The sequence below is a fragment of the Chiloscyllium punctatum genome, chromosome 33, assembly GCF_047496795.1.
Source record: "Chiloscyllium punctatum isolate Juve2018m chromosome 33, sChiPun1.3, whole genome shotgun sequence".
Lineage (NCBI taxonomy): Eukaryota > Metazoa > Chordata > Chondrichthyes > Orectolobiformes > Hemiscylliidae > Chiloscyllium > Chiloscyllium punctatum.
The window spans coordinates 6,842,311-6,860,142 of NC_092771.1; the positions used below are offsets into that span (position 1 = coordinate 6,842,311).

General features: G+C 45.3%; 1 protein-coding gene across 1 annotated transcript in view; it reads right to left on the reverse strand.

The window, feature by feature from the left end:
• Nucleotides 1-17,832, reverse strand: part of iqgap1 (IQ motif containing GTPase activating protein 1) — a 120,403-nt gene that overhangs the window by 28,595 nt on the left and 73,976 nt on the right. The window contains exons 16-21 of the mRNA XM_072552867.1: nucleotides 8,638-8,728; nucleotides 6,378-6,545; nucleotides 5,166-5,308; nucleotides 4,226-4,396; nucleotides 4,052-4,135; nucleotides 3,004-3,075 (exon numbers count right to left, since the gene is read on the reverse strand). Coding sequence (XP_072408968.1) covers nucleotides 3,004-3,075; nucleotides 4,052-4,135; nucleotides 4,226-4,396; nucleotides 5,166-5,308; nucleotides 6,378-6,545; nucleotides 8,638-8,728 — 729 coding nt within the window. The remainder of the gene's footprint in view (nucleotides 1-3,003; nucleotides 3,076-4,051; nucleotides 4,136-4,225; nucleotides 4,397-5,165; nucleotides 5,309-6,377; nucleotides 6,546-8,637; nucleotides 8,729-17,832) is intronic.

Below are 17,832 nucleotides of genomic sequence, written 5' to 3' on the forward strand. Positions count from 1 at the left end.
TGACCCACCTGTACCGCAGAGACATGGGTCAGCTGATCCCAGACCAAACCCCTCTGCTTTGGATTTCCTCCACACCCACTCCCTCACAAATCATAGCACCAAGATACAACTCTCAGTCAGAGGATCCTTGTAGATAGGAACAGAGTAGGCCATTTAGCCCCTCACGTCTATTCAATTGTTCAACTGGATGATAACCAAAATTCTATATGTATGACCATCAGACATAGTAACAGGAGTAGGCCATTTGGCCCATCAAACCTGCTCCCCATTCAATGGGATCCTTACTGATCTGACATTCCTCACATTCACTTTCCTGCCCTTTTCCTGTAACCCTCGATTCCCCAACTGATCAAGAATCTCGCTATCACAGCTTTAAATGTACCAAGGACTCTGCCCCCACAGCTCTCTCTGTGGTAAGGAGTTCCAAAGGCGCTTAACCCTCGGAGAGAAGAAATTCCTCCTCCTCTCCGTCTGAAACCGGTGTTCCTTTATTCTGAGACTGTACCCTCTGGTCCAAGACTCTCCCCTGAGGGGGAGCACCCTCTTAGCATTGACCTTGTTGAGTTCCTTAAGAATCTGAAATGTTTTAATGAGATCACCTCTCATTCTTCTAAACTCCAGTGAGTGGATTCTAATCTGTTTAATCTTTGCTCATAAAATTCCATACTGGGATCATTCTTGTGAACTTTCTCTGAATTGCCTCTGATGAGATGCTATCTTTCCTCAAAAAAGTGGACCAGAACTGCTCCCAGTGCTCCATATGTGGTCTCACTGGCCCCTTGTACATTTGCAGTAAGTCTTCCCCACTCTTACTCTCCAACCCCCTTGAAATTAGGGCCAACATCCCATTGGCCTTCCTGATTACCGACTGCACCCTGTGTGCTCGCTTTCTGTTTCTCAGGTACAAATGCCCTCAGGTACCTTTGGATTGCAGCTTCCTGTGGTATTTCTCTATTTAAATAATACTTTGTTCTTTTGTTCTCCCCTTGCACATCGTTAACATGTAGAAATCTATCAATTTCTGTTAGGAACACATCTGATAACAGACCCTTTAGAGCCCCCTGGGACAGAGAATTCTGAAGATTCCTCAGAACCTTAGTAAAGAAATTCTTCCTCATCTCAGTCTGAGGGCAGGCTCCCTACTCAGAGACTGTCTCCTGGTTTTAGATTCCCTTCAACCAGGGAACATCCTTCCTGGGTTTTCCCTGACAGACCCCAGCAAACATTCCTGGCAACATTACGCCCTGGTTGGAGTGAGACACGGTCAGGGGCTGCAAGCTGCACTTGGAGACTGAACAGCATTCAATCTAACCTCAGAGAAACTGAGATCTGCATTCCTGGTGGGGTGTGTAGGAGTTAGGGAAGGGTAAATGCTCAAGAGTTAATCAGAGGATCAGTAACAAAGGAGTGATCTCATTGTACAGTGGGTAGTGTCCATGTCTCTGAGCCAGAAGCTCCAGCTATAAGCCCCGTTCCAGGACGTGGATGGTCATGCAGTTTGTAACATGGTCAGCCCATAAATCCTTCCCTTACGTCTGAACAGCAGGTGGTGAAAGGGGGAAGAGTCTCCTAATCAGCCATGTTGGATGCAGAATGGGGCATCTCAAACTAGGAGTGAGCACATTGGCAATCTGTCCCAGGAAACACCAGCCACAGGCACAGACAGAAGTAGTCGGTCTGCCTCAGACATCATATACTAGATACAGGAAGACCTTTGAGCCTGTAAGTCCAAGCATGGATGTTTACTTTTTTATTGTCCATATCCCAGGAAACAAGGCCAGAACTTACTGCTGGATTGTTAATCCAGCAACCAGGTAATGTGCTGGGGACCCAGTTAAATCCTGCCACGACAGATGGTGGAACTTGAATTCAACAAAAATCTGGTCTGAAGGGCCTAATGATGATCATGAACCCATTATCAATTGTTGGGAAAATCCCATTCGATTCACTCATGTCCTTTAGGGAATGAAACTGCCATCCTTACCTGGTCTGGACTACATGTGACTGCAGACTCAAAGCAATGTGGTTGACTCTTAAATTTCCTCTGAATGCTTACGGATGGATAATAAACACTGGTCTAGCCAGTGACGCCCTCATCCCATGAATGAATAAAAAGAAAGGATCATCTTACTTGGTGATTTCAGGGGAATTGCCGTAAGTCTGGAGTCACATGTAATCCAGATGAGGTAAGGATGGCAGATTTCATTTCCAAAATGGCATTAGTGAGCCAGATGGGTTTTTACAACATCCAATAACAGCCTAGCTTTTAATTCCAGCTTTATTTAAATACCACGTTGCTGAGCTGCGATTTGAACACCTGTCCCCAGCTCCTGGGCATCTGGATTGCTAGTCTAGAGACAGTACCATTACAGGATTGTTAAAACAAAGGGCAAAAGAATTGAAAAGTAAACAACGAGAGACTTTGTGTCATTACACAGAGCGGTGATGATTTGGAAGGTGAATGGGAAATAAATCAGAATCCAGAGGAAACTACTGGAAGCTACTGGGGAGGAATAATTTACAAAGACATGGGGAAAAGTCTGGATTGGAAAGATGCGAAATGTGACAGTGCCTTTGAAGAAATAGCACAAATGTGACCGTCCGAATTGTCACGTCCTTCTGTGCTGAGAGGTTTCAAGATTCTACGGAGCAGTTGGAGTTAATTCAGTCACATCACGACATCTACAAATCAATCAGAAAAGACTGGAAGAACAATGATAATAATGGTTGTGGGGGAGGATCAAACCTGGCACAATGGGTTAAAGCATACATCAATCCACAGGCTGGACACACTTCCCTTCAGATATAAATAATTCTTGTGTAATTTCTGAACAGTTCTCCCTTACCTTTATTGGCTGCTGCACTACCAGATAGTTTCCCGAGCTTTTTGAAGTCACAATACTTCAACTTTACTCAATTTATATTTTGACGGGAGGAAGCTGTTAAAAAGGGCAAACCCCAGTGCGTAGTGTCATTAACCATGTAACAGATCACAACACTCACATGATCCTTAAAATACTTCAACCGATCTTGGTACTTCTTCCTGGCTTGCTGCATTCGCACTAACGACTGAATCTGTAACAGAAAGAGAGAGATAGAGAAAAGGTGAGAGGGAAGAAAGCAAGGGGGTGTTATGAAGGAGAGAGGAGGTGAAAGAGACAGAGAAAGGATGTGAGAAAGTGAGAAATTAGGGAAGGAGGGAGAGTGAGAAAGGGTAGAGTGACAGCATGAAAGATAGGCAGAAAGGTGGAGAGAAAATGAAAGAAAAAATGTACGAGGTTTGACCACAATACAACAGAGCTGGCCTGAGTAATGAGGCTGGACCCATTCAGACAAGAAACACAGAGTGAGTACCAGGGGCCAACATTGTACACAAGATGGACAGTATGTGTTATGTTGCTAGTCATTCATTTGGTGATGCAGGAAGTTATCTGTCTTCCACAATTATTCCTCTATATTTCACAGTTCAATACAAACTCCACTTCACTTTCCTAACCAATTTCCCTCACTGGTAAAATCCAGCTCTTTTTGTTTGGATCTCCACCAGGAACTTACTCGTTCGATAAATTAAACAATTTACAAGCACCAACAATGACAAAAGGGAAAGATAAGGTATAAGGTGGGGGCTAAATCAAATGCACTTGGAAGGAGAAATGTTGTACCCCAGCCCCTAGAGTTCCCAGCACTCTCGAAAAGCTTCAGGGTGAAAAGCTGCCCTTCAGTATATGATCCACTGAGGTCTAGTTGTTCTCTCATGTGTCTCTAGACTATGTCCTGATTCATTCTCAAGGGGGACCATCAATCACAATATCGTCAGTGTGTATCTGGCCCAGTTTATCTGCACATTGACACAGTGTGCCCAAGAGACTGGTATGTGTCCACATTGACACCGCGTGTGTATCAGACATCAGTATATGTACACACTGACCTCAGACATGTGCTGGGGTTAATGAAGAGTGCTGAATCTCCTTGATTAATTCACTTAATGGGAGTCAACAATTTCCTAACCCCCATCACCCAAGTTGAATTCGAGAAGCAATTATCCCTTTACCTTCACCGTAGAGGCTGTGTTGTCTTTGAGGTACTGAAGCCTGTTCTTGTAGGCCTGCCTTTGTTTGTAACCTTTCCAGTTAGACTGTGGGGAGAGAAATGCCACAATTACATCTCACCAACGGACTACATCTAAAATGTTTCCCCAGAGTCTCAATATTCAGAAACCTCAAACCTGAATGGCCAGGATTGCCGGCTGCTGTTTCTTCAGGAAGTTCATCCGATCTGAATATTCCCTCCGTACCAGGTAACCTCGGCAACGTGCCTGTAACTTAGTGATCAGGCTCTCGTTGGCCACCCACAGCTGCTCTCGGTTATAGGCAGCTGTCACTCCTGAAATCGTTGACTGTGGAGTGAGAGAGGGAGACAAACCAGTTACAGCTGAGGTGGGGGGGAGAGAGACAATGGGAGACAGAGACAGAGAGTAAGAAAATGGTTTGTGTGTGTGTGAGAGAGAGAGAGAGAGAGAAATAGAGCGCAAGAAAGATGGAGGAATGAAGAAGGTCAATGAGTCAGAGCGTGACAGAAAGTGAGTGATGGTCTGTGTCTGACAACAACAATTTGAGAAAGAGTGATTGCTCTGATTTGTCAATAATTATTACATGCTGTGACTATCAGGATAGGGAAGCAGCTGAATTATGCAGATCTGGGATTGTTCACATCCACCCCAAACAGGGCCTTGTCTCACCCGAAAGGCAGCAGCTGGGACAGTGCAGCACTCCTTCAGCACAACACAGCAAGGTTAGCCTTGATTCCTGAGCTCGAGTGGGAACTGACCCTGGAACCTAATAATTCAAAGGTGACTGTGTGCTAACCACTGACGCCAAAGTTACGATACACACAATTCAGTTTGGGCATTCTGAATTTAACTTTTAAAAGCATGGAGTATTTGTGGGGAGGATGTCTTGCAATACTGAGAATTGGGAAGTAGAGTTAGAGAAAATTATTTCAATGCAGAGAGTAAGAAAGAGAAGGAAGAACTTGGAAATGGAGAATGAGGGGAAAGCCCCCTTTAACCTTTTACTTTGGTCAATACAATTCTCACTCGCTTCCCCATTTCTGAAGTAACTTGGTTTTAATTTGAGACGTGAATGGGATGGAAGAGTGTCCTGTACCTGGATTTCTTCCTTGCTCAGTTGTGTGTTGTTCTGGACAAACCCAGATGGCTGCTCCCAGCTTCCTTGCTTCGTCACCAGGTTATAGTAATAATGGTAACCTCCCTTCACCCAGTGCCTGACCCACTGGCTGCCGTTGTCACCTGCAGGCCAAAGGGGAACACATTCACACATTGCACCACGTTGCTGTGGACCAACACACCCAATGTCAGACACTTCGACCTCCATCATCCAAAGGACACCACTTCATCCCGGCTCTCATCAAATGCACCTTCCATCCCCGTAAACACAGAGCTTTCCTTCACTGACCATTGGGCACAATTGATGCCCCGTGGTTGACACCCAGTGACAGAGGGACCACTGTCCAACGTCACAGTTACCCCTGTGAAAGCGCTCAGATTAGATCAGAGTGTCAATGATATCAACACATTGTGCGTATGTTCAGCAAATAAAATCTCAACGCTGTCAGTCCAGCATCTTAGAGTCAATACAGTGCCAGGATCCAGTTCATTTTAATGTGAACTCAGCCATATAACCCAACGTCTGGGCAGCATAGTGGCTCAGTGGTTAGCACTGCTGCCTCGCAGCGCCAGGAACCCAGGTTCGATTCCAGCCTCGGGTGACTATGTGGAGTTTGCACATTCTCCCTGTGTCTGTGTGGGTTTCCTCCGGGTGCTCTGGTTTCCTCCCACAGAACAAAAATGTGCAGGTCAGGTGTATTGGCTATGCTAAATTGTCCATAATGTCAGGTGCATTAGTCAGAGGGAAAAGGGTCTGGGTCGGCTACTCTTTGGAGGGTCAGTGTGGACTTGTTGGGCTGAAGGGCCTGTTTCCACACTGTAGGGAATCTAATCAGCCAACTTATGGAGATGAGCATTGATAACCTGAAAATACAACAGCTGTGTCAGGTCCATGTCTGTTTCATTCAGGTTTGGGATGTGGTAGCTTTAGCAAGGCTCGTATTAATTACCCAACCAATGCTGTTTCTTGGGAACATGGTATGGATTCTTCTAGTTTGACCCTGATTGAAATGGCATTGAAGAATGTCTACCATGGCCTTGATGAATGGTGGAGTAGGCTGGGAGGGCTGATTGGCCTACTCCTGCTTCTATTTTTGTTAATATGTCCTTCTAACCCTTTCCACTCCTACAATCAGGGACTGTTTCGAGGATTACTAATGGAAAAGAAATCACAGCAGTGCCACTCACTCACCTTCTGCCTTCTTGGCCTGTTTAGCCTCAGTCAGTTCCTGCCGATAGGTGTCATCACATTCAGAGGTGACTCCGTATAACCCAACATCTGGAGATCGCAGCGCACTCAGTATCTGGGCTGTGTCTCCATGGTCCACTGCCTCATTGATAGCCAGAATGCCCAGAGAAACTAGACAGGTTAGAGAGAGAGATCACATTGTGTCACAAACCTCTCAGGGTTCAGATCTCTGGTCATTACAAACCAATCATCTCATGCTGATGATCCAGAGGAGATAGTGCATTGTCAGGTCCAGTACTGAGTTCTGAAGCCCAGGACTATTTCAGGCTTTGTGTAACAGCATGAAATGTTATAATCGGTTCCAATCCGAGCTGGATTAGGCCGAGGAGTTTGTGTGTGCATGCATGTGGGTCACAATCTGTTTATACACGTGTGTGTGTGTCTTGGTGCATGATCAGATATCAGCAGAGGTGAGTGCAGGTGTTACAGTGAGCACATGTCTGCAAGTATGTTCTAGTTGAATGTGGTACCATGTGTAAATGTACGTGTTGGTGTGTGTTCTAGTGAGTGTGTCAGCATTAGTATATGTGTTGTTGAGTACATACTGACTAACTTACAGCATGAGTGTGTGCGTGTTACTAAGTGCAGGCATATTCTGAGTGTGTCCCTGAGTGTGAGAGTGTGTATTGGTGCTCAGTGAGCAATGACAGGATCAAATGTCACCCACTCACACGCAGTTCCGTGATTAACCCGAAGATCAGCTCATGGGCATTGCAGCCTTGCGACTGGGAAGGAATTGTGAGAAATGTTGGCCGCATGGATTTTAGTAAAGCCTTTGACAAGGTTCTGCATAGTATTCAGGGTGAGCTTGCCAACTGGATACAACAATAGGAGACATTGGATGGTGGTGAAGGGTTGTTTTTCGGACTGGAGGCCTGTGACCAGCAGTGTTCCACGGGGATCAGTACAGAGTCCACTGTTGTTTGTCATTTATATAAGCGATTTGGATGAGAATTTAGGAGTTAGTGAGTTTGCAGATGACACCAGAATTGGTGGTATAGTGGACAGGGACGATGGTTGTCTAGATCTTGATCAGTTGGGCCAATGGGCTGAGGAGCAGCAAATGGAGTTTAATTTGAATAAATGCAAGGTATTGCATGTTGGTAAAACCAACACAGGGCAGGGCTTATACAAACGATACTCGAACCCTGGGTAGTGTTGTAGAACAGAGAGACTTAGGGGTTCAGATACATGCTTTTGAGTTTTGCATCACAAGTAGGCAGGGTGGTTAAGGTGTTTAGCATGCTTGCCTTCACTGCTCAGACCACTGAGTTTAGGAGTTGGGACGTCATGTTGAGGTTGTACAGAGCATTGGTGAGGCCTTTTCTAGAGTACTGTGTTCAGTTCCAGTCACCCTGGGAATGGAAGATTTGAGTTATAAGGAAAGGCTGGATCAGTTGGGACGTTTTTCATTGGAGTATAGGAGGTTGGTAGGTGACCTTATGGAGGTCTATAAAGTAAGGAGGAGCATAGATAAGGTGAATAGCAAGGATCTTTTCCCTCGAGTGGGGGAGTTCAAAACTAAGGGACCCATTTTTAAGATGAGAGGGGAAAGACTTTTCACACAGAGGGTGGTTTGTGTGTGGAATGAACTGTCAGAGAAAGTGGTGGATGCTGGTACAATTACAACATTTGAAAGACGTTTGGACAGGTACATGACTAGGAAAGGTTTAGAGGGAGATGGACTAGTTTAGTTTGGGAAACTTGGTTGGCATGGACGAGTTGGACCGAAGGGTCTGTATCTGTGCTGTATGACTCTATGAGACAGGTGTTTTCTGATTGGTTCAGGCCACCTGGGCAGAATGAGATTTATTTTACATTAAGGGGTGACATGGTGGCTCAGTGGTTAGCACTGCTGCCTCACAGCGGGAGGGTCCCAGGTTCGATTCCAGCCTCGGGCGACTGTGTGTGGAGTTTTCAGATTCTTCCTGTGTTTGTGTGGGTTTCCTCCGGGTGCTTCAGTTTCCTTCCACAGTCCAAAGATGTGCGGGTCAGGTGAATTGGCCATTCTAAATTGCCCATAGTGTTAGGTGCATTAGAGGGAAATGGGTCTAGGTGGGTTACTCTTTGGAGGGTCGGTGTGGACTGGTTGGGCCGAAAGGCCTGTTTCCACACTGTAGGGAATATAATAAAAAAAATTAAGGACATGTTTGAAGGTTGTCCTGCTGGATGTATTTTGTGACGGGAAACAGCAGAAACTCACATTTCTCTGCATCTTGGGTGTCCTTGTTGGATTTCCAGATGGTGTCCTGAATTTCGTCGAGCCAGAGCACGGCAGAATCATCCTGAGTCTCCTGTGGAGAGTCAAAGTCATCAGTGGCTGCACTGTCAGGCTGAGGGAGAAACTACCCACACTGGGCTAACTGGGAAATCAGGGGCACCATGGTGGTTCAGTGGTCAGTACTGCTGCCTTACAGCACCAGGGACCTGGGTTTGACTCCAGCCTCGGGCGACTATCTGGGTGGAGTTTGCACATTCTTCCTGTGTCTGTGTGGGTTTCCTCTGGGTGCTCTGCTTTCCTCCCACGATTTAAAAATGTGCAGGTCAGGTGAACTGGCCATGCTAAATTTCCCAGAGTGTTCAGGGATGTATAGATTAGGTGCATTAGTCTGGGGTAAATGTAGAGTAGTAGGGAATAGCTCTGGGTGGGTTACTCTTTGGAGGGTCTGTGTGGACTGGCTGGGCTAAAGGGCCTGTTTCCACACTTTAGGAATTCTATTAAATTGAAAAAAAATTTAAAGATGTGGCTGACCATTGTTCTCAATAGTCAACAAAACCCCAATAACAGACACTGTCCTAAACTTAAATAAAACAAAGAACTGCAGATGCTGAAGCAAAACAGAAATTGCTCGAGAAGCTCAGCAGATCTGGCAGCATCTCTACAGAGAAGGCAGAGTTAACATTTCGAGTCCAGTATTCAGTTCTGAAGAAGGATCGCTGAACCTGAAATGTTAATTCTGCTTTCTCTCCACAGATGCTGGAACTGCTGAATTTCTCCTGTTTTTGTTACTGTCCTATACTTGCTGTCAATATTTGCCAAAAAAAAGTTCACTTTTGAAGTGTATTTTACAGCATCAGGAGCTCTCAAAGTCCTGAAGTATTTCTGAAGCATGATTAGTATTGCGATATTTGGACAGCGTGAATTTTTAATTATTTTGTGCATTGGGCAAGAAAAAGAATCATGTTTGAATTTCTTTTTGATCATTATTGCTGGTTTACTTCCTTGGTTTACTGAATCATAGGTGATATTTATGCTGTAAATATGCATCTGTGAAATATGTTTGTTTCAACTGTGTGGATGAAATCTTCCACTCATTTTAATGCATGTCGCTAAAACATGTTGGGCGGCACAGTGGTTAGCCCTGCTGCCTCACAGTGCCAGAGACCTGGGTTCAATTCCCACCTCAGGCAACTGTCTGTGTGGAGTTTGCACATTCTCCCTGTGTCTGAGTGGGTTTCCTCTCACAGTCAAAAAATATGCAGGTTAGATGAATTGGCCATGCTAAATTGCCTGTAGTGTTAGGTGAAGGGTAAATGTAGGGGAATGGGTCTGGGTGGGTTGTTCTTCGGAGGGTTGGTGTGGACGTGTTGGGCCGAAGGGCCTGTTTCCACACTGTAAGTAATCTAATCTTAATGTTCCTGTAAATTTATCTGCAAAGAGGCAGTCATTTCAACTGTAGCACTTTATTGAGAAGGTCAGCTGACTTCTAGACTTATCAGGAAAGTAGGTCAGTCAGAATGTTAATAGATCTTAAATAATTGATAAAACCAATGGTAAAACAGAGAATAATTTCCACGTGAGGGTGTTGAGATATAGAGCAAGGATGTTGGAATCAGATTTCATAGGCACTTTTAAAATGTAGTTAGATATTTGGTGAATTGGAAAAAAATATCAGGTGTGGAATAAGGTGGACAGCTCTGGTATGACTTGCCAAATGCTTCTCATGTGCTTTCAGAATCTGCATCAGGCTGTCATCACTGAAGGTGCTCCATCATCACTAATGGGTGGGGTGGGGTGGGCTGGGCTGGGCTGGGCTGAACAGGCAGAGCTTCACTGACTCCACCAGGGGGCGCCCCAACAGCCATGATACACTGTTTCCACCAGGGGGCGCCCCGACAGGCTGCGGCACACTGGCTCCACCGGGGGGAGGGGGTGGGGTTTGGACCCTGTTCTTTGAGGGACAGAGACCCCTCAGTTACAGCCGTTGAGTTAATGGGCCTTGTACTACAACCATATGTCATTGACTGTTCAGAGACACAGGCTTCTTTGTAACTAGTGAGTGCCAGAAACAGACATTCCTCACACCGAGTCTCACATGGACAGCTGTTTCCAAAGATGCTCATTCCTGAACTGTAATTCTATCCCTCTTCTTACTGATGCTGGCTTTTAGAATGGTTTTGCTTCCAATGGTAACTCAGTAACAACTTGCAGTTTTTTAAAAAAACTAAGATGTAGATGTGAGGGCTGTGGTTCTGGTGAGATCCTGCGTTTGGACCCAACAACACAGTGAGGTAGTCAAACCCAGCAGAGACGACAGAGGTAATTAACATGTATAGAGGTTTGACTAACCAACAGGAAGCAGAGAATCAGGGTGACGAGGCTGTCTTTAGAAAGGCAACTGGAACGAGTGGGATGTTGGAATTATTTACAATCTTGGATTGAGGGAGTGACTGTATTACAGGTTTGGCAGTGTGTGTGTGTGGAGAGAAAGCAGGATTAACATTTCAAATCCTGTCACACTCTATCAGAACTGACAACAGCTAGGAAAAGATAGTACTGTATTTAGTGGACAACTGCAGGAGATGTGAGTAGATAGGTGGAGATGCAGCCCAGAGAGAGAGAGAGAGAGAGAGAGAGGGAGACAGAGAGATGTGAAAGGGACAGGTAGATGAGGGAACTATTGATTGTGGGCTAGGACAGATGGATTGGCCGTGCTGAAAGCTTCACAACCAATGAGAAACTTTGTAAAAGTAGAGACTATAGTTATAAATAAAACATTGCAGATGATTGGTAGGCAGCAAAGTCTCTTTGTCCCGTGAGATTACCGGGATGGAGGGATCAGCTGTCCAAAAATGTACCCTCACCCAATCTCAGCCATATCAGGGTCCAACCACCTTCAGACCCCAGTGCACAGTGTCAGGGAAACATCAAATAGGAAGAGAGAGAGAGACATGAGAAAGGAAGAGATAAAAGAGGGGCTGACTATCTCCCCCACACCCCCCACAGCAGAAAACTACTATTTGAACACTTTTAAAAATGTTTTACCCTATCAGGGATACATAAAAAGGGGGTTGAAAGCCAACTGCTACCTTGGTCTATGTGTACTAGTGAACGAGGTGTTCGTGTGTCCTAGCCCTGGTTTGAAATCCAGTGTACTGCGCAGGTCAAAGATGCATTCACTGGTCACCCCTGCATTGTGGGTAAAAGACCTCTCTCACTTTGACTGCTAGAAAGTCAGCCAGCAAACAAATCAGTCCCAAGGAAACAGGGTTAGATGGACTTCCTCAGCCTGTGTGCTACCAGCCAACCACCATCATTAAGAAACCAAAGGATTTCAAATAAACCTGCGAAAGCTAACAACCCTGAAACTGACTGTTCAGCCCTAACATGCCATGACATACTCTTCACGTATGATCCAGAGAGACTGGTCAGTAAACATTTAACTTTATCTTTGGGACTCTCATCTGGGTCCGATTGTATTCCATTAAGCTTTTTATGCTTGGTAACTCAAACTCACTCTTCTGTTTACACATGAGCATGGGGTCAACTTGGCTCTTTTTAAAGCATGTTAATTTGGTCTTGGAGGAGGGTATCCACAAAAGGAGGGGTGATTCAATAAAGAAGGGGAACCAAAGCATCCTTCTTCACGTGGGACTGAAATGATTTAGGATGTCTGCCTGAAACTGTACTAACTGGGGAAACCTTGCCCAGGGTCTGGTCATAATGGTCCATGCAGCTTTGGACTGGGAGAAGGCTAGGTCCTGAGCAGGAAATATAGTGCAGCTTGTGTCCCCAGTCCATCACTGATTCCTGTTCAGGAAAGATCTCATGTTGGGTCGTGTTTTGTGTTGAAGATGGGCCAGTGTATGAAGACACAAAAGCCTCTGAGGCTGGGTTACGAGGAGAGGTAGATCAGCCTAGTTCCTGGTGAGTTTATTTAAACATATGGCCCCTTGATGTTCACTTAAAGATAATCAGAGCAAGACGGGCCACAGAAGCAGCAGTCACCAGGTCACAGCAATACAGACTGGACATTATGCAAAACATTGAGCTCACCTCTCAATGGCAGAACTGAAAACTAACAGCTTGCCTGAGGTCTCACTTCAATCACCAGAGCAACTTACCACAACAAAGATGCAGTGATGCGACAGAATGAAATTACCAAGAACATCATCCGTGTCAGTCACAACTCTGTCTCTCCTGAGAGAGTCCCGAGTGCAAATCCCACAAGAGAATATGGAACATAAAATCCAGTCTGACACTCCCAGACTCGGCTGCATCCAGGCACAGGAGATACTCCCTCATTCCCTCCTCCTTTAAGGTGCTCATCAAAACCTGTCAGCCCAAGCTTGGGGTCACCTGTCCTCATGTCAAACATGATGGATTACCCATCCGTGAAGCACCTCGGAGCATGTTACTGTGGTAAAGGTGCTACATAAGTGAAACTAACTGTTAGTGAATTGTTTTTAAAGAGATAGTTGTACTGAGTAAATTCAGGAGTAAGGGAAAGTCAGGACCAATGTAATAAGGAATACAACTGATTGAAAGTAGAACAAAGTTCATGTGAAGGAAATATAGGAACAGCAGTGGGCCATTCAGCCCCTTGAACCAGCTCCACCATTCACTGAGATCATTGTTGTCCTGTGGCCTAACTCCATTCACCTGCCTTTGGTACATATCCCTTAATACCTTTATATCTTTCAAGGTTCGGCAGCACAGCTCAATCAAGTGGAATGTGTGGCCTGTCATACATGGGAAGTCATGGACCCTGCCAAGATCCTAAACGATGACGTGTGCAGGAAGTGCGGCCCGCTGCAGAGTTCCATTTCGGTGTTAGAGTGGCATATCCGTGAGATTGAGAGTTACATGGAATGCATGTTCAGAGAGCTGGTCACACTACAGCTCCACAGCCTGCAGGCTGAAAGGGAACAGATAGCTAAAGAGCTCCCTGGAGTCCTGCTCACAAATGGGGTTCCATTTTGAGAGCTAATGAAGGTATTAGTAGCTCAGGGGAATGCAGACAGAGCCATGTTTGAGGCACAAGTGGACTGACTGTACAAGACAAGAGGAACAGCGATAGTAATTGGGGATTCAGTGGTATGGGGAATAAACAGGCCTTTCTCTGGCCATTGATGTGACTCCAGGATGGTGTGGTGCCTCCTTGGTGCGAGGGACTAGGGTGCCACAGAGTGACTGCAGGACATTATTCTGGGGGAAGATGAACAGCCAGAATTCGGGGTCCACGTTGGTGCCAATGATTTGGGTTGAAGGGGAAAGGGGGTCTTGCAGTCAGAATTTAGGTTAGCTAGGTTTAAAAAAAACAAACAAGACCACAGGGATCTCTAGATGATTCCCAGTGGCATACCTGAGTACAGGGATAGGAGGGTAAGGCAGATGGATGCAAAACAGGAAAGGTGGTAAGATGGAGGTCTTTCGATTCCTATGAGTTGCTCTGAGATGATGGCACCTGTATAAGGTGGATTGGTTGGTTGCCTCTGAACAGAGCTGGCACTGAGCACCTTTCAGAGGGTCCTGCAGGTGCTGTTGGGAGTGTTTTAAACAAACTCAGCAGAGATGTGGGAACCAAGACAGAATATTACTGAGGAATACCAGGTTGCACAAAATACTTGGAGAGATGGGTAACACTGGTATAGAGAATAGAAAGTCAATAGGTGGAGTCAGAGGAAGGGCAAAAGTAATAAAGTTTAAATTAAGATTACTGTGCATGATCACCTCCTACAATGTTTATGGGAAATCACAGATTAATCTTCCAATGGAGCTGATTGAGTTGGGATTCCCATGGTAACAGGGTCTACCCAGCTGGAACTCAACACCTGAGCCTTTTGTAAAGCAGACCTAGAGGAGGGGGAAGAGGGTTAGCTTAATGGTATTGTTGGTAGACTAGCAATCTAAAGCTCCAGGTTCAAATTCACTGTCTCCACCCCCCCGCCCAAACTAAAATATAAAGCACACTCAAGGGGTTCTTGTGGTAGAGTCATGAGGGTGGTGCTGGAAAAGCACAGCTGGTCAGACAGCATCTGAGGAGCAGGAGAGTCAATGCTTCAGGGATAAGCTTTAGTGGTAGTGTCCCTACTCTGACCCAGGAGGCCTTGATTTAAGTCCCACCTGTTCCAGAGATGTGTCTGAACAGATTGATTAAAAATATGTATAATAGTTGATTTAAAAAATGTGAGGCCTTATAAGTATGAGGCATTTTGGTTAGAAAAACATTGAAAGACAATATAAAATTGGGGGTACAATTCTAAAGGGGTTGCAGGAGCAGAGAGTCCTGGGTGTAAATGTGCACAGATCATTGAAAGTGGCAGACAGATGGAGAGAGCACAGTGTCCTTGGCTTTCTTAATAGGGTCACAGAGTACAAAGCATGGAGGTGATTTGGAAATTGCACAAGACACTGATTCAACCTCAGCTAGAGTATTGTGTACAATTCTGGGCACTACAGTAAACACATTAGAGAGAATGTAGAAGAGATTGAGAGAACAATTCCAGCGATGAGAAACTTCAGTTATGAGGGCAGATTGGAGACATTGGGATGATTCTCCCTGAAGAGGAGAAGGTTAAGAACTGAATTGGAGAAAATTTTTAAAAATCCTGAGAGTCCTGATAGTGTAGCTGGGGAGAAACTGTTCCCACTTGTAACAGGATCAAGGATGAGAGGGCACAGGTTTAAAGTGATTTATAAATGTAAGAAATGTGATGAGAAAAAAAAAATTCATTTTTTGCATGTGTGGTTTGAGTCTGAAATGTGCTGCCTGGGAGCCTGGTGGAAAGAGGTTCAACTGAGGAGGGAATTGGATTTCATTCAAAATGTCACAGGTATACAAGGGAAAGACAGGAGAATGACACAGTCACAAAGCTTGCTGTCGATCTAGGGTAGGCATGCTGGACCAGTACTGGATTAGTGGTGCTGGAAGAGCACAGCAGTTCAGGCAGCATCCAACGAGCAGCGAAATCAACGTTTCGGGCAAAAGCCCTTCATCAGGAATAAAGACAGTGAGCCTGAAGCGTGGAGAGATAAGCTAGAGGAGGGTGGGGGTGGGGAGAGAGTAGCATAGAGTCACGACATGGTTGAAGAGCTTCAGAGCAGAGGAAATGACCTGGGAGTTGCAGTGGGAGAGGGACTCCCTGAGATTCTTGTAGAGAGAGGAGGAAAACTTCTTCAAGGCAGGCATCCTTGCAAGAGGATTCGCAGTAGGGTTAAAATCAACGAGGTAAAAACAATAACAGCAGATGCTGGAAACCAAATTCTGGATTAGTGGTGCTGGAAGAGCACAGCAGTTCAGGCACAGTGCCTCCTCCTGCACTGTAAATATTCTGATTCTGTTACTGTTTGACTCTGGTGACATCATATTATATTCCTGTCCCGCAGACATTCAGTCTGTCTGTCTCACACACATCTAGGTCTATGGGGTGAATTTACATTTACAGATTTCTAGATACATTGTATTTTGTTCGAAAAGCACACAATCTGTAGGCATGACGTGGAGGAGCCAGTGTTAGACTGGGGTGGTCAAAGTTAAAAATCACACAACACAGGTTTATTTGGAAGCACTAGCTTTCGGAGCGTTGCTCCTTCATCAGGTAACTAGCGAGATAGGATCAAAGGACAAAGAATTTATTGTAAAAGATCAAAGTGTCATACAACAATTTTATAAATTCCTACTTTGGAAATAGAACCAGTCTGACTCAAGATTGGAATATAGACAGACTCTCACCTCATACCTTTAATGCATTGTCTGAGCCGAGGTGTCACCTTTTCTTTTATAAAACCTTAAATTATCTCGGGAATGTCACTTGAAAGAAGTTCTGGGATTTACATATTAATGAATCAAAACCTGCAACCCATTCTAAGTGATTAAGACTTAACAGCAATCTAAGTTTGTTCAATACATTGCATTAGTTATCTGACACTTTGATCTTTTACAATAAATACCGTGTCCTCTGATCCTGCCCCACGAGCTACCTGATGAAGGAGCAGCGCTCCAAACGTTTGTACTTCCAAATAAACCTGATGGACTATAAACTGGTGTTGTGTGATTTTTAACTGTCTTACACACACCAACAGGGGTCACTAGATAGGAATGAGGGGCAGGATGTTTGACCCTTTACTATCCAAAGCATAACTTTAGCACACACCTGCTCTCACATTCAGTCTTGACTGAGATTGGACCTGGACTTGGGCCCACACCCATTGGAGAATTCAGCCACTGAACCGAAGGGGAGATTTAATACAAAGTGCCTGCAGTCTTGAGGCAATAATTTATTCTGCCAAGAGTCTGTCTCTCTCTATCCACCCACCCTCCCCGCCACCCAGTGGTTTAATTTGGTTGCTGTGTTACTGGGATTGGCACAGAGAGACACAAAGGAATCATTCACTAACTAAACAGTCACCTGGAACTAGAACAGACAGCTCTGTTCAAGGCGGGACTCCAACACAACTCAAAACACAACGCCCCAGCTCCAAAGCTGAGTCAGACAGATGAAGAGGGAGTAACGGACGGAAGGGGCAAAAAGGGAAAGATGGGGGGGCAGCGAGGGGATGTGGGATGAGGGGGAGTGGGTGAAGGGTTAGAAGTGAAGGGCTGATGGGTGAGGGAGTGAGGGGTGACGGCTGGGAACAATAGTGAGTGAACAAATAAGGGAGGGAAGGAGGTGAGTGCAAGGAGAAAGACAGGGAAGCAGGAAGAGTGAGGATATGGGGATAAGAGAGAGAGGGGGAGAGCGAGGGAGAGGGAGAGAAGTGGGAGAGATGGGGGTAGGAGGAGTGAGGAGATTGGGAGGGAAGGGGAGGTGGAGGGGGAGCAGCAAGCAGGGACATAGTTAACTCTGAGGGGATAGGGAGGGCCTGGCTGTTGGAGTGATGCCATGAGCTTTTGACATTCCTGACTGAGTGTAAGACTGGGGTCTGAGCTCAGACTGTTTTGAACTGATGATCCCATCTGGAACTTCCTGGATCTTAAACCCCAAACAGCAACACGGAAAATCAAACACTCATTAATCCATAATGAGGCAGCACCAGAAGACAAACAGGATGTGAACAATGTTCTCAGTCCCTGTGGAGCAGAACTCAGTTTTTTTTAAATTGCTGCTTGTGTTTTGATCTTGTAAATGACAGTCTGTGTGAACAGGAATAAATTACAGGGTTTCTGGAAGGTAT